The sequence below is a fragment of the Mirounga leonina genome, unplaced genomic scaffold (assembly GCF_011800145.1).
Source record: "Mirounga leonina isolate KUSES-001 unplaced genomic scaffold, KU_Mleo_1.0 Mir_176, whole genome shotgun sequence".
NCBI classification, from domain to species: Eukaryota; Metazoa; Chordata; class Mammalia; order Carnivora; family Phocidae; genus Mirounga; species Mirounga leonina.
In genome coordinates, this window is record NW_023270454.1 from 5,475,889 (window position 1) to 5,499,113 (window position 23,225).

The window sequence follows — 23,225 nt, forward strand, 5'->3', positions numbered from 1 at the left end:
CCTGCATCCCCACACTCAGCTTTTACATGGGATACCTAATCATTTTCAGCCGATTCCCAAGTAACAGTATGTGTTCATCTGTGAACTTCTTTTCCCCTTTTTGGACAAGAGATTGGTTTGCAGGGAAGAGCCAGAATGAGACTTAAAGAGAAAACTCACCCTTCAAAGGTTTGTTGAGGAAAAGTGAAGCTGAGTCAGAAGAAGTGGGGTCAATTCCTGTGTTTCCTCCACAGGGCCCCACGGCGATGCACATCCAGCTGATAATGGAACGGCTGCTGAGAAGGATTAACCGGACCGTGATTGGGATGAGCCGACAATCTCCCCATATTGTGAGTATCACGTCAGGGGACCACGCGGCCACTCCGGCTTCTCAGTGTCCCACCCGCCCATTGGGAGTCCTCTGGACCAGCGTCTTGGGACCAGATTCCCACAGGCCCCACTCATCCCAGTTCACCATCTGCCTGCATGCTGTGCATCACAGCTGCCAGGGGCAATGAGCAGGCTCTAGAACTTCCCAGCCCTCCTGAGTGACCTTGGTTCTAACCGCCCGCGGATCTTGATTCCAACACTGATTTTCTCTTGAGGGAAAATGCTCCAACAGGGTGGTGGGAGAGGTTAAGGGGGGAGAGTTTTTGGGGACCCTGTAAACACAAAGTGTACAGATCCGTTCTGAACATTAGACAAGCCTGTTGTAATACGTTACAGCAGAGACTGAGACGTGTGGGCTCCCCAGGTAGGCAAACTCAGTACCCATTTGATCTCATGCTCTTTTAATATTTGTTGACTGTTTCTTTCTTTTTTTTTTTTTTTTTTAAGATTTTACTTATTTATTTGACAGAGAGAGACACAGCGAGAGAGGGAACACAAGCAGGGGGAGTGGGAGAGGGAGAAGCAGGCTCCCCGCTGAGCAGGGAGCCCGACGTGGGGCTCCATCCCAGGACCCCTGGGATCATGAGCTGAGCCGAAGGCAGACGCTTAACGGCTGAGCCACCCAGGCGCCCTTTGTTGAATATTTCATTTAAGGACAACATGAGCTTTTGTGAGCAGAAGATGAAGGGTTGTGGTGGCTGCATTCAGTCCTTCCTCTGTTATCTCAAGTAGTAATTGCGTTCTAATTCTCACATGCTCCTCTGGATCTACCCTTGTTAGAATGATAATAGGAACAGTATTAGTACTCCTAGCTGTAGTGATGATAATACTAGTAGTCATTAGCTGGTTTGGGTTTTTTTTTTTTAATCTGTCAGAAATTATTTTAAGCACTTTACATTTCTTTTTATTTTTTTTAAGATTTTATTTGAGAGAGAGCACAAGTTGGAGAGAGGGAGAAACAGGCTTCCCGCTGAGCAGGGAGCCCTATGTGGGGCTCAATCCCAGGACCCTGGGATCATGACCTGAGCCGAGGGCAGATGCTTAACTGACTGAGTCCCCCAGGCACCCCAGCACTTTACATTTCACGGAAGCCTCACACAGATCTCAGGAGGTAGTTCGTTCTTTAGCTGCATTTTTCAAATCAGGAAACTTGCAGAGAGAGGCTACGAAACCTGCCTGAGGTTGCAAGACCACCAGGGGGTTGAATTGGGGTCTGGGTCCCAGGCAGCCAGCCTGCTGCCGAGGCCGTGCATGGCGGCCGCCCGGACCCTGGGCAGCTTACCAGGTTATGCTTTCCAACTATGCACTGTAGTCGCAAGGAGAGGAATTCTGCTCAGTTCCATCTTCCCCCGCGTTGCACTTCCACTGCTGTGTAGCGTGCTTGTAGATTGGTGCCCTGTGGTACCATCCAGCCCTTTTGGTTTAAAGAAAAACACATATTTGAAAGAACTTGTGATTAGCATGTTTTTAGAAACATCTGGTTGCCGTGGCCTCTTCCTCTCCACCTCCTGGGCCTCAATTAGATGTCAAAGAAAAAGTACCTTTGCAACCAGAGGTAACTGTTGGAAGACCATATTGTATCATCATTAAAATGAAGCATCTTTTACTTATGCTGGTAAAAGCTATGATTTGATCTTATTTAGAGGACAGAAGGCAAAGAACCATCCCAAATGGTGAGTCAATAATAGCCATTTATTTATTCAACCAATAGGTGTTAAGAAACTACTCTAAGCCAGGAACTAATTCTAGACACTGGAGGGAGATTAGGGAACAAAACAGACAAAAATCACTACCTTAGCGAAGTTTATATTCTAGCAATACCAATAACAAAAAATAAGATACGTGCCATGAAGAAAAAAAAATGAGCAGGATGAGGGCAGTCAAGGTGGGAGAGTTACAAATTTAAATGAGTTGATTAAGAATGATTTTCATGAGAAGGGAAAATTTGGACAAAGACTTGGAGAAGGTAGAGGGGGTAGTGTGGAGGTGTGGGGAGGGGCCTTTCAGGCAGAGGCAAAGACCAGGGCAGAAATCTCAAGATGTCCCTCGTATAAGAGTCACATCTGGTGACAGAGCTGATCCAAATAGGAATGTAGAGAGGTACCCACTAGGTTAAGACTCCAGGTGATCCAAAACATGAAAGGATTCAGATCTCATACTAAAGGTGTAGACCTGGACGTACCCTTCATTGTTATTGTCAACCCATTGCTGCCATGTGTTTAAAGAACATATAAAGAAAGGCAGGTTGAGAACTGTGTTGTTTAGGAAATGATAGCTTGGTTTTCAGGTAATACTTAACATCTTAATTTAAATGTACCTCTTCAGCTTCTTTTAGTAGTGAAATCGTTCATTATCTTACTTGTTTAAGCCAACTCAAGAATCTTGGCTCAGTGTGTTTGAAGAGAAGGGTGGGGATTTGAGTGTGAAGGAGCAGGATCCCTGTCATGTTTCTGTTAAAATAAGATGATGGGAGGGGTAATGGCTGATATACAGGGAGTGGTAGAGATGCCAAGAAAAGCAAAGAAAGAATGCTGGAGAAAGATAAACCTAGTAAGGAGAAAAGCAAGGGAAAAAACAGACAAAGAGACAAAAATACAGCCACAAAGAGAAATATGCAAATAAATAAGTGAATGAATATGATATATGTGGCTTAATTGAGCTTATTCTCATACTCAAGAATAGTTAAGTATTAGAGGACCCGTTAGAGGCGCCTGGGTGGCTCAGTCGGTTAAGCATCTGACTCTTGATCTCAGCTCAGGCCTGGATCTCAGAGTCGTGAGTTCAAGCCCGCCAGTGGGCATGGAGCCTACTTTAAAAAAAAAGAAAAAAAGATAAAAAATATTTTCAGTAAAGGATCTGTTAATAAAATACATCAATTGAACAAAAGGAAAAAAGCTTTATGACTATTTCCATAGATGCCAAAATATATGTGATGGATGTAACATCTATTCCAAATTAATGGAAGGAGATGTTAACATGCAGTCACTAGGCAACCTATTACTTGATGGTCATAAAAAGGAGAATCAAGATGTTAAATGTCAACACTGTTTAGCATTTTTCTATAAATTGTAGCCAATGTAATAACACAAATGCATGCACATATACATATTATATATATGAACTTAGTATGACTATTGAAAAAGGAGGAAATAATTTTCATAATTGTCATTTTTAGTGAAATGACTACCATTTCTAGGAAACCCAAGAGACCTAACAAAATTTTAACAACAGTAATGAACAATTTATTAAACTGACCAGTTTCAGAATAAACAAACACTATTCAGTGGCCTTTCTATATAACTACAGTAGCTCTTTAGGGATTGTAAAAGAAAAATCCCATTTAACTCAGTCACAAAAATATGAGAGTAAAAATAAATACAAGATGGGGCCCCTGGCTGGCTAAGTCAGAAGAGTGTGCAACTCTTGATCTTGGGGTTGTGAGTTTGAGCCCCCTGTTAAATGAATAAATAAATTAAAACTTTTAAGAAAATAAATACAAGATACACATAAATGAATAGCCAAATAGAATAGTGGGGGGCTTGCCTGTCAGATTTGAAAACATTATAATTAGCTACAAGAATTAAAATAGTGTTGGACTTATGGAATAGAGTACATAAATCCACAGAACAGAACTGAGAGAATTTAAAAGGCGACTTTAGATTATATGAAAATTCTATTACCTTTCAATAGGGAAAGTGAAGATTTTTAGTAAATGTGATTTGGAAAATATATGAACAATGTGGAAAAAAGTTTGACTTTTATTTCATGCTATATCCAAAAAAATAAATTTCAGATGGAATGAAAGTTCAATGTAAAAAAAAAAAAAAATGAAGCAGCTAGAAGAAAACATAACCTATACTTTTAAAAATTCCATTATAATTAACAGAGGTTATATTAGTTTCAGGTGTACAAAATAGTGATTCAACAGTTCTAGGGGCACCTGAGTGGCTCAGTCGTTGAGCGTCTGCCTTCGGCTCAGGTCATGATCCCAGGATCCTGGGATGGAGCCCCACATCGGGCTCCCTGCTCTGCAGGAAGCCTGCTTCTCCCTCTACCACTCCCCCTGCTTGTGTTCCCTCTCTCGCTGTGTCTCTCTCTGTCAAATAAATAAATAAAATCTTAAAAAAAAACAAAACCCAAATGATTCTATACATTTCTCAGTGCTTATCATGATAAGTGTGCTCTTAATTCCATTCACCCATACTTCTTTTTCTATACCTATTTTTAAGAGAAAAGAGATTCATGAATTTTTAAAAATAGGAAGGCTACTATAAAAAAAAAAGATGAAGTTTACTAGATAAAAAAACTAAGCCCCTATATGTGAAAATATATATATAAGCAAATTAAATGTCAAGCACCAAACTCCAAAAATTATTTGTAAAATCTGTGCCGCGTGGCTAATAGCCTTAATATATAAAGACCTATTACAAACCGTTAAAAAAAAGGTTATTTTAGGGCGCCTGGGTGGCTCAGTTGGTTAAGCGACTGCCTTCAGCTCAGGTCATGATCCTGGAGTCCCGGGATCGAGTCCCACATCGGGCTCCCTGCTTGGCAGGGGGTCTGCTTCTCCTTCTGACCCTCTTCCCTCTCGTGCTCTCTGTCTCTCATTCTCTCTCTCTCAAATAAATAAATAAAATCTTTAAAAAAAAAGGATATTTTAGTAGAAAAATGGGTAAAGAATATGAGCAAACAGCAAAATGATAAAAACAAATGGCCAACCAACAAAGAGATAGAATATGTAATTCGGAACAAAGGAAATGCAAATTAACCAAAAATGAAATTAAATAAAACGCAGAGACCCAGAATAGGCAAAGGCCTGGAGAAGCAAGTAGTATTAGATAATGACGGGAATGCAGACTCTGTGGTTGGTACTGTATATCAGAAGTCTTCGGACAATAAATTCACATTGCTTTTATAATTAGAAAAGTTAAAACTTTTTAAACCAAAGAGACTAAGGCATTCATTCAGAGTATTCTTTGATTGTTTTTATGTTTAGGAAGTCATTCCTTCCATCCCCAAAATAGCTGTATATTCATCTTCTCTATGCCAGTTCATTTAAATAACCATATAAATACAGGAGGGCATTCCCCCTAGATATTTGCCCTCTGGCCAGAAAACTAAGTGTGTGATTCAAATATGATTGGATGAGGGGAAAGCACATAGACTGTGTAATGTCTGACTTCAAAAATATAAATTGATGTTAATCATCAAGTTATTCAGTCCCTTTCTTCAAACCCCGTGTGTAATCACACATGCATAACATGCTGGATGTAACTGTCTGAAGGATTCTGTTACTGGAAGAACGACATTGAAGTGCTCTAGCTGGGAGCACTCATTTCCCCATCTCTCTGCTCTTCTGCTCTCAGTTTTACAATCTCTTTTTCCTCCTTGCATTCCTCCAAAATTAAATTTGTGCTATATCAGACATTTCTCCACGGGCTACAACTCTGTCTCAACAAGAAACTCAAAGGCCCCAGGCGGTGGTATTTCAACTAGTGATATAGCTGAGATCTCAGAGTCAGTGTCCGTTGACCTACAGGACTCTGCAAGTCATACTATTAAAGGGCCGAGCAGAGCCCTCCACATTCCTTAACTCAAACCTGGAGGAGGTTATTTTAAGCAGAAACAGCAAAGCGAGTGCATTTTAGGCCTTCAGCACGCACAATGTTTCCAGGTTGGTAGGGTCCCTGTTTCGGTAACTGGGAGGAGACAGCCAGAGTACCTGCGCACAGACCTTGGTCTGTCAGCGGGTGGTCTGAGGGGTCTTGGATCTGTGTCTCTCCTGTCCTTCCAGGGGAGCTTTGTGGCGTGTATGATTGCGACCCTGCGGCAGATGGATGACAGTCACTACAGCCACTACATCAGCACTTTCAAGACCAGACAAGACCTCGTTGTAAGTTGTCTTCACTGGGTCCTGGTAACGCTAAGACTTCTTATATTGGGCAAAAACAAAAACAAAACTGAGCATCATGAGTCCAGAATTCCCTTCCCACCCACCTCCAGAGCTGCATGACTATCCACAGTGAGTACAAAAAGGGAAGGATTGATTCTTATTTTCTCTCTGTGATAGCATTTGAAGACTACAAAACATGTACCAAGAGGCCCTCACCCGCCCTCTGAGTCTCTTGGATCTAGAGAGAACCCTTATTTGGAACCATTTGGGAGATCTGTTTTGCTCTCAGAAGAGAGTAGTACCTTGTTTTCAGAGTTAGCTGTTAACGCCATGGCCAGGATTCTAGGAGGCAGAGAGTGCACAGTACTGCTTCGGAGATGTGGTTGGCATCATCCTTTTCAGTAGTCCCTGGAAAGGGAAACATACTTGCCCCTTCTAACACCTCTAAGGCGATATTTGCCCTCTGGCAAGTATAGTCACCTTCAGTTGACAATATTCCATTCTCTTTTGTTTTCAACCAGAAAATTGTTCTCGTGATTACTATTCGGAATACAACCAAAGGTTGCCCAAGACGCAAAGTTAGGCCTCGGGCTGCTTCCCCAGGATCCTTCCCCTCAGGGAATTGTTAGTGGCTGTTAACAAGTGCCTGAAAGTATCATCTTACCTTGTAAAGCAGTGGGCCCGACACAGCTGGATCAGCAATCCAGTGTCCTTGCTGTGGACAATCTCCCACCATCTGTGCATTTTCCAGTCTTCTTTCTACCTTCTATCTGTACTATACTGGTAGTATGTGGCCTGTACCCCCAAGGATATTCAGCTCCTTCTCTGCCAATCGCCTTCCTTTCTGTGAGGTCCACATGATGGAAAAGCACACAAGGAACGGCAGAGAGAGCGTCTTTTGTAGGAGCAGTGGTGGTAGTAATGGCGTGTGGCTTAATCTGGAGGCCTCTATGAGCCTCCACTCAAGCCATGCTCTGGCAGGCAGGATGGTGTGGGGACCCGTGGCGATAGGTCACTGTGCCTGTGGAGACCAAGGGCAAGAGAATTAGGAACAGAGGAGGGAAGCTGAGGGTAGCAGTATTTCTCCTCCGTAGGCAGAAGGTACGGTGGTTTAAGAACACAGACTTTAGAACGTCCATTCTGGCCATTCTACTTCCTTCTATGAAATTTTGGCCCAGCTGTTTAGCTTCACTAAAGCGCAGGTACCTTATCGATAAGCTAGCACCTATTTTGAGGGTTAACGTAAATGAGTATCGACTGAATCGACACCTGGTAATTACCAAGCTTCGTGCTTGGCATGTGGTTAATGCCTATGAAGCCAGCTATCTATAGTAGTGATTTTATTATTCTCTTTTATTATATAATAATAAAAATTTTATTATTATAGTCTAGTGACCATTCCTTCAGAAGGCAGGTAGAACAAGGGAAGTTAAACTAAATTCAAGCTCTTGACAATTTGGTTCCATTAAGTAAGCAAAAAAACCCAGGTTTAACTCCTGTCTTCCAAACAATGGTAAGCTCTTTCCCCCGTATTATCTAATTTAAAAAGGATTATTATCCGCGTGAGGGAACGATTGTCATCAGGGGCAAGCCTGCGGTGTACACGTAGGCCATTTGACTTCCAGCGGACTGCCCTTTCCCGCCCTCCTGCTGCCTTCTGAGTAAATCACTTGGAAGACATTGGGAAGCTGGAGGTAGAGTAAGGCCTGGGACAGGCTGTCAATGACCTTTATTATACCATCGCTATTTCCAGTTAAATTAGTTTACCAGGAGTTGAATGTAGAATCGGCATCAGGAGTGGATAACCAGCCTCTAAACTTAATCCTTGCTTCACAAACCACGAATACTTACTGATTTGAGAGAGTTAATAGAATAGTTAGTAAATTGGTGGGTATACTTCAAATGTATGATGAGAAATTTTAAAACTCATGAGGTATGTCTATGATTTGAGAATTGAGGATAGAAAAGTTTGACTCTCTGTTGAGCCGGAGGAAGAGTCAAGGGTCGCAGAGACTTCCCACCAGGATCGTTGGCACTCCGGTGCTGTCTGGCGGCCTGCGTGCCGGAAGTTGGCCATCTTGCCCACCGTCTTGGAGGAACAGCGTTTGAAAATAGAACCCAGGCCGCCTGCTTCCCAACTCCCGCACTCCTTCTGCTACATGATGTAATCCATGAGATAGAACTGTGAGGTTTAGTGCCAGAGGAATTGGCCTGGATTTTCAACTCCGGAATCCACGTGGAAAATGTCTAAATTTAACTAACTAATAAATAAAAGGCTTTCAAAACTTTTTAGCTTTGACTTTTAGTCCAAATCATTCTAAGTTGCTTTTTGCTCACAGTCCCCTTTTGAGTCGAGTAGCTGTTCTGCAGATACTGTGCTCTGTGTTCTTTTGTTATTAAGTTATTACTGTCATCGCAACCCACTGCTACTCACGCTTTTTTAGGACCCTTTAGGCCCTTTCCCAAGCTACCCCTGGGAACGTTTCTGGAATAGGAAGAATCATGACTTTGCTTTTTATTTATAGTGGTTTTCTTCTGTTCTAATAATAATAAAGGAGAATTGGGCTCAGAGTTACAAGACGTATCACAATTGCTGGTAAATTCATTTTAAGTGCAGTAGATCTGTTTGGACAAACTTGGCAGCAGAGGGCTAAAGACACCATGGCTCTAAATTTGGGGTCCAGAACCCCACATTCTCTTTCCCGCTCTCCCACCACCCAGTCTCTACAGCCCTCAGCAAGTCTTTTACCTTTTCACAGCCTCAGTTTTATCATTTTTGTCCTTGTCAGGTCCCTAAAAACCCTCATTTAAAAGATAGGCTGTAATCATGGACCAGGGATGTCTTGTTCTGATGCCACGCTCCCTCCTGTCCCCTAGTTTTCCCCCAGATGTTCCTCCTCTGTTCTCTGCAGGATTTCCTCATGGAGACTTTCATCATGTTTAAGGATCTGATTGGAAAGAATGTCTATGCCAAAGACTGGATGGTCATGAATATGACACAGAACAGGTAAGATGGCCCAGGGCCGGGCCTGCGGCCTTTGACCCTGAATACTTGGCTCTCGTGACCAGGTGACCAGTTATCTGACCTTCAGAGAGTGCTGTTGAATCTCTGGGCAGGACATCATGCCCGGTAGAGTAAGGAGCCTCCCGTTGCTGGGATGCTCGTTCTGGGCTCGCGTTCTTGCTTTCCCCTGGGCTGTTGTAGCTGCCCCGCCTCGGGCTTTCAGCTCTGGTGGAATCTCCTCATTGCCCTCCTGTCCACCTCCTCCCCAGCTCTCCCACAACACCCTTCCGTGGCTCCATGCTGCCTTCATCGTCAGGACAGGCAGGGCCTCTGTGGCCTGGCCCACCCTGCTTTTCTAGCCTTACCTTCCACTCTTTCCCTCAGTAGACAGCCTGCACTCCAACCAAACTGGCCTCTTCCTGGTCCCTGGATGTGTTCTGTGCCTTCTGTTGGGCTGCTTCTTCCACCTGCGGTGCCTTCCCATGTAACCGCTGGCTGTCAGCGTGCCACCATTCAACGTCCTTCTCAAATGCCATCTCCAGAGGAAGCCTTTCTGACCTGGATGTGGCATTCTCTTCCTTTGATGTCCCGTACCTCTTCGATACCCCCTCCACCGAATTTTCCATATTCTTTGTTGGGTCATGGTTAGATTTACAGATTCACAAGTGACCCCCACCGAGTTGTAAACATCTTCAGACCAGGAACCCTCTCTTTCAAGGTGAAACCTAAGCCAGTGCTTTGCAGTTGTTGGACTGTAACAAATACTTGGTGAATGGGAGCAAAATGAACTGAATATATATATCTTTTCAGAGTTTCAGAGTTTTATATATATGTATATATATGTGTGTGTGTGTGTGATATGTATATATATATGTGTATATATACATATACACACTTATAGATATCAAATAAGATTTCAGAATTTTTTGAAAGAACTAAATAAAGTAAACCATTATAAGAGCTGTTAACTCCACATACCTGATTAGAAAAACCCTTCCCAACTACGTACAGATTAAAGAAAAACTCTCATCAGTATCACTAGACTTGAAAAGAGAAGCATCGCAATAGAGTGCAAAACCCTGTCTGAGGCTCAGGGGATCTGTTTGATCATCCCAGCTCTACCCTCAAGTGGCTAAATGGTGATGCAGCCTTGAGTGGCTCTTGTAGTCAGTTCTAGAAACTGCACTTGAGTGTCCTCTGCAGTCTACTTTGGCGTTGGTCTCTGATGACCTTGATAGAGCTAAGGGTCTCATGTTGCCAAATCCAGGTTTAGATTGCTTTGGTTTTTCACGTAGTTGGGAGATGTTTGGAAGAGCAGAAAGTTGCCTTCCTTATCTGATATTTTCCTTCCACAGAGTTTTCCTCCATGCGATAAATCAGTTTACTGAGGTTCTCACAAAGTTCTTTATGGATCAGACAAGCTTTGAACTTCAGGTAAGCATGCTGCTCACCTAGGAAGTTCCTTGAATTCTCAGCCACAGCAAGACAACTGTGGCATTTTGGAAAATGTCACTTCAAATTTTATCATTTTCAAGTGCAAACAGTTTTCTTGTTTTTTCTCCTTTCCCTTAAGCACACATTCCTGTCACTCTGTCCTCCAGACACAGTCAAGTAGAGTTTTTTTTTTTTTCTGTATAACTAATACAGGTTTGTTTTTTTTTTAAAAAGTAATAGTAGAAAATATGGCTAAGGAAAAAGAAAAAAATGGAAAGACAAATAATCCTACCTTCTGCCGTTAATGTAACACAAATACACACATACACATGTGCTTGCAGATGGACATGCAGACATTTCTCTGCCTACGAGTGGTTTCGTTTCTAAGGAGGGGTTCATATACACACTTGTGTGAAAATCCAAAGTGGTAGTGAAACAAGTGACCCCTAGCTCCATCTTCATTCATCCAACAAATATGAGACTAATTATAGGTACAGGGTACCATTCTAGGCCCCGGTGAAGGCAGACAAGTTCCCTGCTCCCATGGTGCAAACAGTTCTTGGTGATGTGCTTTTGCTGTGTCATGTGGCTTTGTTTATATCTGTGGAACTTTAAGAGTGGAGAGTCATCAGAAGAGGAGATTACATATGTATTTATATATACATACGTATGTGTGTGTGTCTATATGAGCTAAAGTGGAATATCTATATTTGCTGGTTAGAAATAATATATATATACACATATATATATAATATATATATATAATATATATGTGTGTATGTATGTATATGTACGTGTGTGTGTGTATATGCCAAAGTGGAATCAAGCTGTGCAGTTCTTTGGCAACCTATTAATATAATTTTTTTCTATCATCTTTTCAATGATATTAAATGTTTTCACAGTATTTTTAATGGCTGAGTACAGTCCGTTGCACGGCTGGGCCATGATTTATTTAACCAAATTCTTCTTATGAACATTTAGACTGTTTCCGTCTTCTGTTATTTAAGTAACACTGTGAAGGCCTTCCTTGCTTTAAATATTTTTAAATACCCATGATTATTTTGCCAGGATAAAGTCCTAAAGTATTTACTGTTTCAGAAGTTGGCAGAATTTTAAGGCTTTTGATATATATTGCCAAACTACTCACTATAAATAGGTGCACTTCTTGGCAGCAGTTTTCCCCTATCTCAGGAGTAAAGACAAATAGAATAGTCTGGATTTAAAAAAAAAAAAAGCTTAATAGTAAGTGTTAAAACTTTCAGGGTTGAATAACTGAAACATGAGAAAGGAAAAGGGGCCTGGTGGATTTTATTTTGTTTCTTTCCTTACTTCCTGTGAGTAAATTTCTACCATGTGGCACTGTTTTACTCTGACCCATATTAATGTTATTTTCCATTTCTTTTCACCCACACAATCAATTTTGAGCAGCTCTGGAACAATTACTTCCATTTGGCAGTAGCATTTCTCACCCACGAGTCCCTTCAGCTTGAAAACTTCTCTCAAGCCAAGCGCAACAAAATTGTCAAAAAGTAAGTGCCCTCTTAAACTTGCTTAAGATTGGCAAGGTGATTCTTCCATTTCTACTTTTTTTTTTTAAGATTTTATTTATTTGAGAGAGAGAGCATGTGTGAGAGAGAGTGAGCCGAGTGCAAAAACGGGGAGTGTGAGAGGGAGAAGCAGACTCCCCGCAGGCAGGGAGCCCGATGCGGGGCTCGATCCCAGGACTCTGGGATCACGACCTGAGCCGAAGGCAGACACTTAACCGACTGAGCCACCCAGGCGCCCCGATTCTCCCATTTCTATTCAGAGCAGGATTTTTGGTATCACAGAAACATTACTGTTCAGGGGCTCCCCATGTTGTTGGTGGGATAGGTCTTAATGGAATCATTTAATAGGCTTCAGATTTCCTCTAATTCATGTGTCTTTTCTCAAGGCCCCCTTCACTTTCCCATCAACCATCACAAATTTTTTAAAAGATTTTATTTACGTGAGAAAGAGAGAGCACAAGCAGGGGCCGTGGCACAGAGGGAGAGGGAGAAGAAGGCTCCCCGCCAAGCAGGGAGCCCGATGTGGGGCTCGATCCCAGGACCCTGGGACCATGACCTGAGCCAAAGGCAGACGCTTAACCAACTGAGCCTCCCAGGCGCCCCACCCGTCCAATTTTTTAAAATGGAATCCATACTTGGAGAGGCACCGAGGCTGGCCAGGGCTCCCATCCCCAAGAACAGCACTTATCCGCACTGCAGGCCCAGCGCCTCTCACTCACGCTTCACAAAGCGGACTCCAGCAGAGGGGCCAAGACTAACACATCCCCTAAAAATGCCCTCCAGATTCCTGGCTCAGAATTTGACATGGACATATGACCGAGACCGATGAGAGATTTAGGGAAGCTTTTCATTGCTTTCCTTCCCGGTCTGTTTCAGAGTTCACGGGAAGCCTGGAAACTCAGGACTGTGTAGTTAAATAGAACGTGAGAAATGTGTCATTTAAAGGCTGTGAAATTTGAGCTCTGTTCCCTTGCCGGGATGTCGGGGATTCTAGGCAAATTATTTGGTATCTGTCAACCCCTGGTTTCTCCCTAAAACACTGATATGGTGGCTGAGAGGTTGAGATTTAAATCTCAAAGATAAAAAGTAAAACCGGTTTTACAGATTTCCTTATGGGGTGGGTATGGAGAGAAAATTGATTTTTAAGATGGATCTCTTACTATCTTAAATGACATAACTTCTTTCAAGGATGGATTTGATTTTGGTTAAACAATCAAAAGTGAAGTTAGTTGATGCCAAGTCTGATAAATAAACTGGCTAGTTAGGCCTAATGATTCTGGTTTTGATCAGAGGGAAGTGTGACTAAGGACAAGCTATATAAAATATATATGCATATGGGCAAAGGTGCTCCTTTGGAAGACATTTTTATTAATGTTATAGAAATACAAATCAGGTTCTTTAAAGATTTCTCTTATTTTTAGTAGCAGCATCAACAGCAGTATTAATAATAGGAATAATTATCATTTATTGTTTATTATGTGCCAGACATTAACTACATATGCTTACCTAATATAAATTAATAAAATTAGGTGTTTTTGTTAAAATGGAAGAGTAAGAGAAGTTTGTTTTTGTTTTGTTTTTGTAGGAGGAGTCTTTAAATAAAAATTTTATACTGGTTTCTGAAGGCATTTACAGAGGAGGAATTTGAAAACAATGTTTGGTGCAATGAGCAGAGAATGTCGAAATATGGTTGTAGGATGGGCCATAAGTCCTTATTAGAGTTCCCTGGGAACATTGGCCATATTTCTCGTTTTCCCAGCCCCCTGCCTCTGTGGTTGCGGTGTGGGGTAGCCTCAGGCCTGTGTATTCTTTAAGAGATATCCAGGTGATTTTGATTCATCTCCAGCCACGAACCACTGTCTAGATCAATGTTTCTCTCTCTCTCTCTTTTTTTTCATTATCGACTCCTATAAGGAACCTTTTCAGAAATTGGTTTTCTAATCACACCCCCCTGAAATATTAATACCACAGATATACTGCATATCTGTTTGTATACTATATGTATATTTGAACTTCATACGTAAGAACAGTAAGCCTTCTGTGCCCGCAAGGACCAACGTTCATTCCTCTGGGGACAGCACCCCCCACTGAGAAAATATTATCTTGAGCTTCTCAGTGTGAGTACTGGAATGTACTGGTTTGCACATGGGTTACTCAAATAAAAAATGTATAAAGTCAGCATGTTTGTTAGACATTGGTCACATGACTATATAAGTCATACCTCATTCATCTTCCTTTTCATTCATGCTTGTTATGTTTTGTTTTGTTTCTTTGCTTAACATCGGCCAGAATGCTCCTCCCCCTTCTCCCTTCAATAAGTTTGACAATTTTGTTTCTCTGTTACTTTTCAGTGTTCGCATTTGGCCCCCTCCTGCTAGTAAAGTCCCCCTCTCCGTGTGGCCCAGTTCTCTTTGGGGGCTCTTTTTGGTATTGACTGCATCTCTTAAAGTGACCTTGCCTCAAACCTGTCATAAATGTGACCGAGAGGAGCAAAAGGCCATTTTTACTCACCTCATCATTTTAATATATGCACTCATATCCACTGCAGATCTTTTTCTTGTTTATGATCTTCTTCCTAGATACGGGGACATGAGAAAGGAAATCGGCTTCAGAATCCGGGACATGTGGTATAACCTGGGTGAGTGTATGACCTTGAACCGTCCCACACACAACTCCTATGTAATGAGCACCCCATGATGGGTTCTTTCGATTTTAAGTCCCAGTAACCCTGAGACCTCTTTGTGTGTCTAGAAGTGAAAGTTGACTTATAGTTCTTGTATTATGACATCAGAATATAATATTTAGGCACTCATTTCTGAATTGAGTTGAGTTACCCATGGGACCTTTTTCTTTTCTTCTGGCCCGGTGGAGGAATGTGGTGACGCTTGACTTCCAGTGAAATCACTTTTCAATACCCTCACTTACTTTCATTTCAGGTCCCCACAAAATCAAATTTATCCCCTCCATGGTGGGTCCTATTCTGGAGGTCACCCTGACCCCTGAGGTCGAGCTCCGGAAAGCCACCATCCCCATTTTCTTTGACATGATGCAGTGTGAGTTCAACTTTAGCGGAAATGGCAATTTCCACATGGTGAGTGGTCGAACTGGAATCTTCCGGATGCACAGATAGTCAACACTTGCTCTTTCTTTCTCTAGAGAGAAGCAGTTGCCCGAGTAATACAAATCCAAGTTGGTCTAAAAACTGTTTACTTTTCATTTTGTAAAATAATTAGAGACAGAATCGGATGTTCTAGAAACCGTCTTTTTGCTACACGTGTTTCCTAAAAGAGCACTGCATCTCTGGGTAATTAAAATTTGACATCACACATCTTAATCCTATCTGTTGCGCAGCACAGCTGCGAAAATAATGCCATGGATTGGGGGACTGATGCGGTGGTCTCTTATTTTGAGGTCTCCTTCAGAGGAGGAAAGGGCATTTTTTTCTGCAGTGTAAAGCAAAATGACACGAGACTAGTTTAGAGTGTTTCGGTAGAGCCCTGGTACATGATTAATGGATGACGTGAAGTACGATCCTCCCCTAGAATATGTTGGAAAGCGTTCACAGTTCAATAAAGGGGTTGGGTCGACTCTAGAAAGGTTGGCTGGGTGTCTTACATGTCTTCTTCTAAGGATACCTGGCATTCTCCTGTGGAATTCTGACTCTTCTTTCAGTTTGAGAATGAGTTGATCACAAAGCTGGACCAAGAGGTGGAAGGGGGCAGAGGAGATGAACAATACAAGGTCCTTCTGGAAAAACTGTGAGTATTTCAGAAACAAAGTCTCAGGTTGATGCATCATTTAGCAAGGGAGAGAAGCAGATTTCTGCTACCCTTACAGACTGGTCGAGTAGTTCCAGAAGCACTGCGGTCACCACCATAAATGGTCCTCGGTGGGGTTAATGGAGTTTCCACCATCCACTGCTGACATTTGTTTGTCTGAGTGAGTCAAATGTCCGTGTTTTCCTGGCCAGCCGGCCCTTCGAGAACAGAGCAGATGGAGCAGAAGGGGGACATGTACGGAGCAAAGGCATTTTGCCCAGTGTTTGAATCGCTGAACTTCACCAAAAGTGCTGGTGCCTCTAATTATGGCTTCAAAGCACCATTTTAAAGGAGGAAGGAAAAAAACATTTCAAAGTCCGCTTTACCTTTAAAAATACCTTCTGCCCTATAGAGGGCCTCGAAGAACACCTGTTCTATCTCCAGCCAGGCTGATCTTTGCACTGCCCTGCCCACCTCCCCCCACATCCACCGTTTCTATTCCCTCCTGTGTTCACAGTCTCCCCGCCACTCCCTACCCACCCACACATGCCCCGGGCACCCCTCCCGCCCTCTGAATTCTCCTTTGCACATGTGGGATTACAACATTAAAAGGTGGTTAAAAACACTTGGAGGTCGGAGTTAGAGAAACCTTCAGATCTCGTTTTCGCCATATCCCAGGAGCGTGACTTTGGACCAGTGTTCCGACGACCTCTCTGATGGCTCTCTCTTTTTCATCCGCACGAATAGCACGTACGCTCTGGTATTGGTTGAGGATTCAATGAGGTGATGCGTTCGCACAGCATCTGTTACCGAGCCTGTGCTGACGGAGTGTCGCTGCTCTGGGTTTGTGCTGGTCACTGCTACCTTCCTCAAGTCCTCCATCATCCATGGTGCTCACCACCTGAGCCTACTCATTTCTTGGGGTCTCTGAGCCTTTGTGATACTGATCAGCTGTGTCACCTGTTGACTGGGCGTATGCCTCCATCATTTTGTTGTCTGCCTCTTTTGTGGGAGTGGCATGCACTAGACTATGCTTGGGGACAGGGACTCCCAACTCCATTCTCTTTTTTGTTTTTTTTAAGATTTAAGGAGCCAACACACTGGGTGCTCAGAAATGTAACTGAATTGATGACTCAACTATATTTTCAAGAACCAGAACTCTTATTTTGCTTTTAGTGGATGACAAGACCCATTCGTTGATCTTTTTATCCTGTTTCCGTTAAGTTTACCCGTTTGAGTTTCAAACCTTCCCACATTATCACTCTTGTAATTCAGATCTCGTACAGGAATTGAATGGAGAAATTACATACATATACACATATATACACACAATTTACAGATGATAAACTACCCTTTTTTTTAAAATCCCAGTCTGATTTTTCACTGTAAGATCTTTTTTTCTTCATTCTTCCTGAATCACTAACTCAGAAAAATGTGACTACACAAATCTCCAGTGTTCAAGAGTAATCCTAAAGTCTGGGCTAATTCTTTGAGCCCATTTCTTTCTTTTTCTCTTGTTCTCCAAGATTTCTTCTTGTCAAATCCAAGAAGCCCCTATAGAATAGCTTTGCTCTATTTGGGTCCAACAGGAGAAGGTTTAGATCAAAAGTTTATCCTCAGCTTATTTATTTATAATTTTGCATTTTTGTTGTTGACTAAATAGCACTTTCGTTGTGAAGAGGCATGTGTGTGGATGTGCACTAGATTCCTAGGGTCCTCTAGACTGGGCACTGATCCAAGGCTTTCCAGAATGCCCACAGGATGCCCTTGAAGTGCTAGGCTTTAGGGAGAATAAAGACATAAAAAGATGGTCTCTTTCAGTTTCAGTAGAGTGATCAGATAGCATACATAAACCTTTTGGGCAAAGGTTCTCATTTCTGTGGTATTGACAAAAGACAAAAACAAAAAACAAGTACAGATAGAAGTTCAAAGATGGGCATTGTGGGCTGAGATTCTACATGACAGTGGGACTTGAGCCAAAGCCCTGAAGACAATGTAGGACTTGAGTCACCAGGAGGGACGGCATAAGCGGAGCCCTGGGATAGGATGGCCTTACACAGAAGGGTGTGTGCCTCCTGGTCTGGCGCCACCTGCTGCCAGGACCTTGGACAGTGCTCATTAACGGTGCTGGCATGACAGACCGTATACAACGTGGGCATTTGTCTCTACCTCCACCTTTCCAGGCTCCTAGAACATTGCCGGAAACATAAATACCTCTCCACCTCTGGAGAAGTGTTCGCATTCCTGGTCAGCAGCCTGTTAGAGCACCTGTTGGACTACAGAACCATTATCATGCATGACGAGAGCAAGGAGAACCGCATGAGCTGTACTGTGAACGTGCTGGTAAGTGCCAGGCCCCCGGGTTGGCAAGAGGGCACTGTTGGGCCACCCCTGCAAGCGTGGCTCAGCTCTGAGTAGGCACAAAGGTATCCTGGGGCCACCTGTATGGAGTCTATGTCCTGCTAAGTCCAGTTGGGACTGCTGACTTACTTTGGACTCAGATATCCACTCCCACAGACATAGGGATGGAAAGTGAAACATAAGCTCTTGGCTCAGCTCTTACTCGACGGCTATCCTTCACCTTTTTGTGTGTCTTGTTTATATGTGGTTGCTTTGTTGTTGGCAATATTGCATCAGAAACTGGAGGAGGGAGTCTATGGAATCCTCATGGTGGTAGAACTCTGTGGTCTTGCCTTTCCCTAGATATATATAACCAGGACCACAGACCTCCGTTTAGGCTGCTATGCATTCCTCTGCTTAATATAAATGAAGAACCCGACTCCACTGACCCCTTGAGAAAAAAAAGACCATCCATTGACTTGAGTATCGGTTGGCTGTCTGTTCACTTAGAGGCCCTCATGTTTTTTAGATGCATGGTCCTAAAAATAATTCTTCAACTTATCTTTATCACTGGCCACTGCCTTTCTTTGTGGGGGTATTTGTTAAAGGAAAACAATAACCTCTGGAAAAGTGACACTGTTGAAAAGCAAAAGTAGTGGTTTGGCCATTTCCATGGCTAGCTTCTCCATAACCTTTGACTTACATTGGTATTTTTGCCACCCTTTTTTTCGGTAGAATTTTTATAAAGAAAAGAAGAGAGAGGACATATACATAAGGTAAGCTGGAGGAGATTTCTGCTTTTGCCATTTATGTCATGGCTTTATTATTTATTTCTTCAGTAAGCAAATACTAAGTCCCAACACCATGCTTGCTGCTTTGAGAGATACCAGAAAGTAAGTGATCTACCCCCCTTCCCCCGAAAAGGTAAACTCTTTAGACAGATGCATAAGTACACTCTGCGGGAGTGCATAGGGAGGATAGTGTTGGGATTCCAGGGAAGGAAAGAAGACTGGCCAGAGCAGTCAAGAAAGGGTGCCTAGGGCAGAGGCAAGGATGGACGGATGCCTTCTGTCAAGGACCATCAGCCTGGGATGCTGGAAGCCCTGAGCATGAAACAAACTTGGACTTTAACTATATGCATTTCCTTGGGGAGAGATTCCATAGCTCTTACTAGCTTCCCAAAGAGGCCCATGACATTTAAAAAAAAAAATTAAGCATCACTGCATTAAAGGAAGAGTATAAAGTATAAAGTAGAGCAGATGAAGTGGGAAAGACACACAGACAAGAAGCAGCAGAGAGGGCTAGGGGGAGGGGGAGACAGGAAGTGATGGATTCCTTCGTCTGTGAGAAAGGAAGGACGGAGGGAAAGATGGGGAAGCAGGCTGTGGCCTGGTTGCGGAATGAGCTGAACCCAAGCGGCAGAGTGCCTCCTTCCTTCCCTTCTGACCAGGTACTTGTACAAGCTGCGGGATTTGCACCGAGACTCTGAAAACTACACAGAAGCTGCCTATACCCTCCTCCTACATGCTGAGCTGCTGCAGGTAAGTGCATCAGGATGCCTTTTTCCATTGGGGGGGGGGGGAGTCAACTATCCAAGCCCTTTGGGACCAAATCCTGCACGCTTCATGATTTTGGATGGGAAGGAGCCTTATTCAAGGGAGATCCTTTTATCCAAGAGCGCTCGTATGCCTTCTAAACAAGCACAGCTAATTTTCTGACCCAGGTTGGGAAAATGTCAGTTATCATTTCTTTAAAAATCCTCCGGAAGCAGAGCACAGCCTTACAGGCCTCCAGTAATTGACAGTCTAATTGAAGAAACAAAATACACCTGATTAATATATGTAAAAAAAAAAAAATTGTAGAACTACCAAGAAATGAGTTGTAAATGAATATAGCAGCACTTCCCTACTTATACTCCCTTACAAAGTCCAAGTAGTGTGCCGTGGATATAAATACACCTATATGTCGTAGATCCCGAATAATGCTTTCTAGCTCTGACCAGTCCTCTGACTTTGCATTCACGTGTGAACTGTTCTTTCCATATCACAATCTGTGAGTGGCTATTAGACAGCTTGCACTTCTCATGGCAGTAACAGAAGCTGTCATTCCCCACGGTGTTCTTGGATCCATTCCTACCCTCTTCTTTCTTCCCATTTTACTAAAGGGCATCTCCGTCTACCCAGGCGCTCAGGCAAATACCTGTTGTCATCTTTTATTCACCCTCCTACTTCGAGGCTGAGCTAGAATCGCAGACCTGTAGCATCCATGAACACCTCTCTCAAGGCACATACTTACCTTTATTTTTTTTTTTTCAGGGTGGGAACGATTAAGATCTAGTCTCTGAGAAAATGTGAAGTTTGTGATACAGTATTGTTGTCTGTAATCACTATGCTTTAGAGTCCAAGATTTATTTATGCTCTGGCTGTGCTTGCATCCTTCAATAACATCTCCCCCGAATCCCAGTAACCACCACTGTGCCCTCTGTTTTCATGTGTTTGGCTTTTTTTAGAGTCCACGTGGAAGAGCTATCATATAGTATTTGTCTTTCTCTGTCTGGCTTGTTTCGCTTGTAACACCCTCAAGGTCCATCCATGTTGCCCAGAATGGCAGGATTTCTTTCATTCCTGTGGCTGAATGGCATCCATTGCATATTTATCCCACATCTTCTTTATCCATTGTTGGACGCTTAGGTTGTTTCCGTGTCTCGGCTGCAGTGAGCACGGGAGTACAAGCATCTTTTAGGGATCCTGACTGTATCTCCTTTCTATCCACTTTTCTTTATCTTCATTGCTGTGTCCTGGTCCATTGTCTCTTCCCTAGAGCATGACGGTAGCCCCCTGTTACATCTGCCTGTCTCCATTCTTGCCCCTGGCAATTCATTTTCTGATATAATTTAATTTTTATACTAAAATAACACATGTGCATTGTTCTTAGCTTTGTCATTAAAAACAGGAGTCCTCTGCCTCACCACTTCCCAGGGCAGCCATTCACAATTCATATTCAAGTTCAGCATACTGACAGGCTTATTGTATAGGGGATGATGGGAGGGCTTGTTGACTGTGGAGTGATCACAAAGAGACTCCGGTGTCTCGGTGACGGTAGGTCTTTTCATCTGTGCTACTCAGAAAGTTAAACTCTCTACGCTGGCGTAAAGTGTGAGGTGTGGATGCAACTCCCCCCGCCCACCCCCCGCCCCCAGCTAGCTACTGAATTTAGGGATGCCGTTTATTAAGTATAGTCCATATTTTCCTCCTTGGGATGATACTCCATCTTTATCATGTAGTAAATCGCCTACACAAGGCAAGTCTCTTGCCAGATTGCATATACTTTTGCATGGTCTGAATGAACGCTCTGTCTGTCCACGCACCAGGACCACACTGTTTTATGGTACGTTTTTACTACCTGGTAGTTACTCTTCATTGCTGTTCTTTTTTCAGAGTTTTCTGCCCTGTTCCTTTTTGTTTATTTTTCCATATGGACTTTGGAATCGTGAAATTAAAACATTGATATAGGGAGAATTTCCATGTTTATGGAGTAGCGTTTTCTTATCCAAAAACATAATAGGACTTTCCATTTGTTCAGGTCTGCTTTCGTGCCCTTCAAGGGTGTATTAAACTTTTTGTATAGAAGTCTTACATATTCCTCATTATGCCTTTTTTTTTTCAATTTAATTATGGTAAAATACACAGAACATAACTTTTACTGTTTTAACCATTTTTAAGTGGACCGTTCAGTGGCCTTAAGTACTTTCACGTTGTTGTGCCTGGATATCTTCTCATTTGGGCTTTTTTCTTGTTGGGGTCTTCTCTCTTCAGCATGATTATCTATTCCTGGGAAATCCGTCTCTAAATTATTTCTAAATTTGTTAATTTTTATGCCGCTGCTTGATTCTCTCATTATCCGTGATAGTCATTCAGTTGGCACGCTTTGTGAAGGGATGGATTACAAAGAATACGGTCTTTGTTTGCACATGGTCATGGTTTTACCCCTTCCTTCCCATTTTTATACTTGTAATTTTTTTCTTTTATCCTGTTGTCTGAATGATACCTTCAGTGACCAGCAGTTATGTCAGGCAGCCGTCTGCCCCCTTCCTGACCATTCACAGGAATGCCTCACGTGGTTGCCCATTTGGTGTGACACATGTTTTAAAGCTGGCATATGTCGTGTGGGGGGGGGCAGTTTTTGTGTTTAATAAATAATCTAAATAATATGGCCGAATCAAAAACATATACAACTATGTCCATGACTTTTATTGGCTGAATACTTTTTACATGGATCTCCTTTGGTTAATGAATTTAATTAATCAGTATGTTGTGTTAATCTATTTTGTTCCTTCTGTTTGTTTTTCAGTGGTCTGATAAGCCCTGTGTACCCCATTTGCTTCAGAGGGACAGTTACTATGTCTATACCCAGCAAGAGCTTAAAGAGAAGCTGTATCAAGAAATCATATCATACTTTGACAAAGGCAAAGTGAGTATTGGGCTGTCTGTTTCCATATTAGGGAAAGGAAGAAATTGACTGCAATGTTGCCGTGCAGTTTTTTTTTTTTTTCCTTAAAGATTTTATTTATTTATTTGACAGAGAGATAGAGAGAGCACAAGTAGGCAGAGTGGCAGGCAGAGGGAGAGGGAGAAGCAGGCTCTCCGCTGAGCAGGGAGCCGGACGTGGGGCTCGATCCCAGGACCCCAGGATCATGACCTGAGCCGAAGGCAGCCGCTTAACCGACTGAGCCACCCAGGCGCCCCTGCAGTGCAGTTCTGATGCTAACTCCCCACAGTTAGCACAGTTCCCTCAGGTTAGGGAAATAGTCCCCAGTAAGACAGCCCTCACTTCAGACATCAGCCACAGTTCAGGGGTCTCTGGGCCACCTACCCGTATCA

General features: G+C 42.8%; 1 protein-coding gene across 1 annotated transcript in view; it reads left to right on the forward strand.

The window, feature by feature from the left end:
• Window positions 1–23,225, forward strand: part of DOCK5 (dedicator of cytokinesis 5) — a 181,877-nt gene that overhangs the window by 120,149 nt on the left and 38,503 nt on the right. The window contains exons 27-38 of the mRNA XM_035022587.1: window positions 234–329; window positions 6,164–6,262; window positions 9,175–9,269; window positions 10,622–10,700; window positions 12,129–12,229; window positions 14,827–14,885; window positions 15,184–15,338; window positions 15,920–16,005; window positions 18,189–18,348; window positions 19,081–19,121; window positions 19,796–19,886; window positions 22,696–22,815. Coding sequence (XP_034878478.1) covers window positions 234–329; window positions 6,164–6,262; window positions 9,175–9,269; window positions 10,622–10,700; window positions 12,129–12,229; window positions 14,827–14,885; window positions 15,184–15,338; window positions 15,920–16,005; window positions 18,189–18,348; window positions 19,081–19,121; window positions 19,796–19,886; window positions 22,696–22,815 — 1,182 coding nt within the window. The remainder of the gene's footprint in view (window positions 1–233; window positions 330–6,163; window positions 6,263–9,174; window positions 9,270–10,621; window positions 10,701–12,128; window positions 12,230–14,826; window positions 14,886–15,183; window positions 15,339–15,919; window positions 16,006–18,188; window positions 18,349–19,080; window positions 19,122–19,795; window positions 19,887–22,695; window positions 22,816–23,225) is intronic.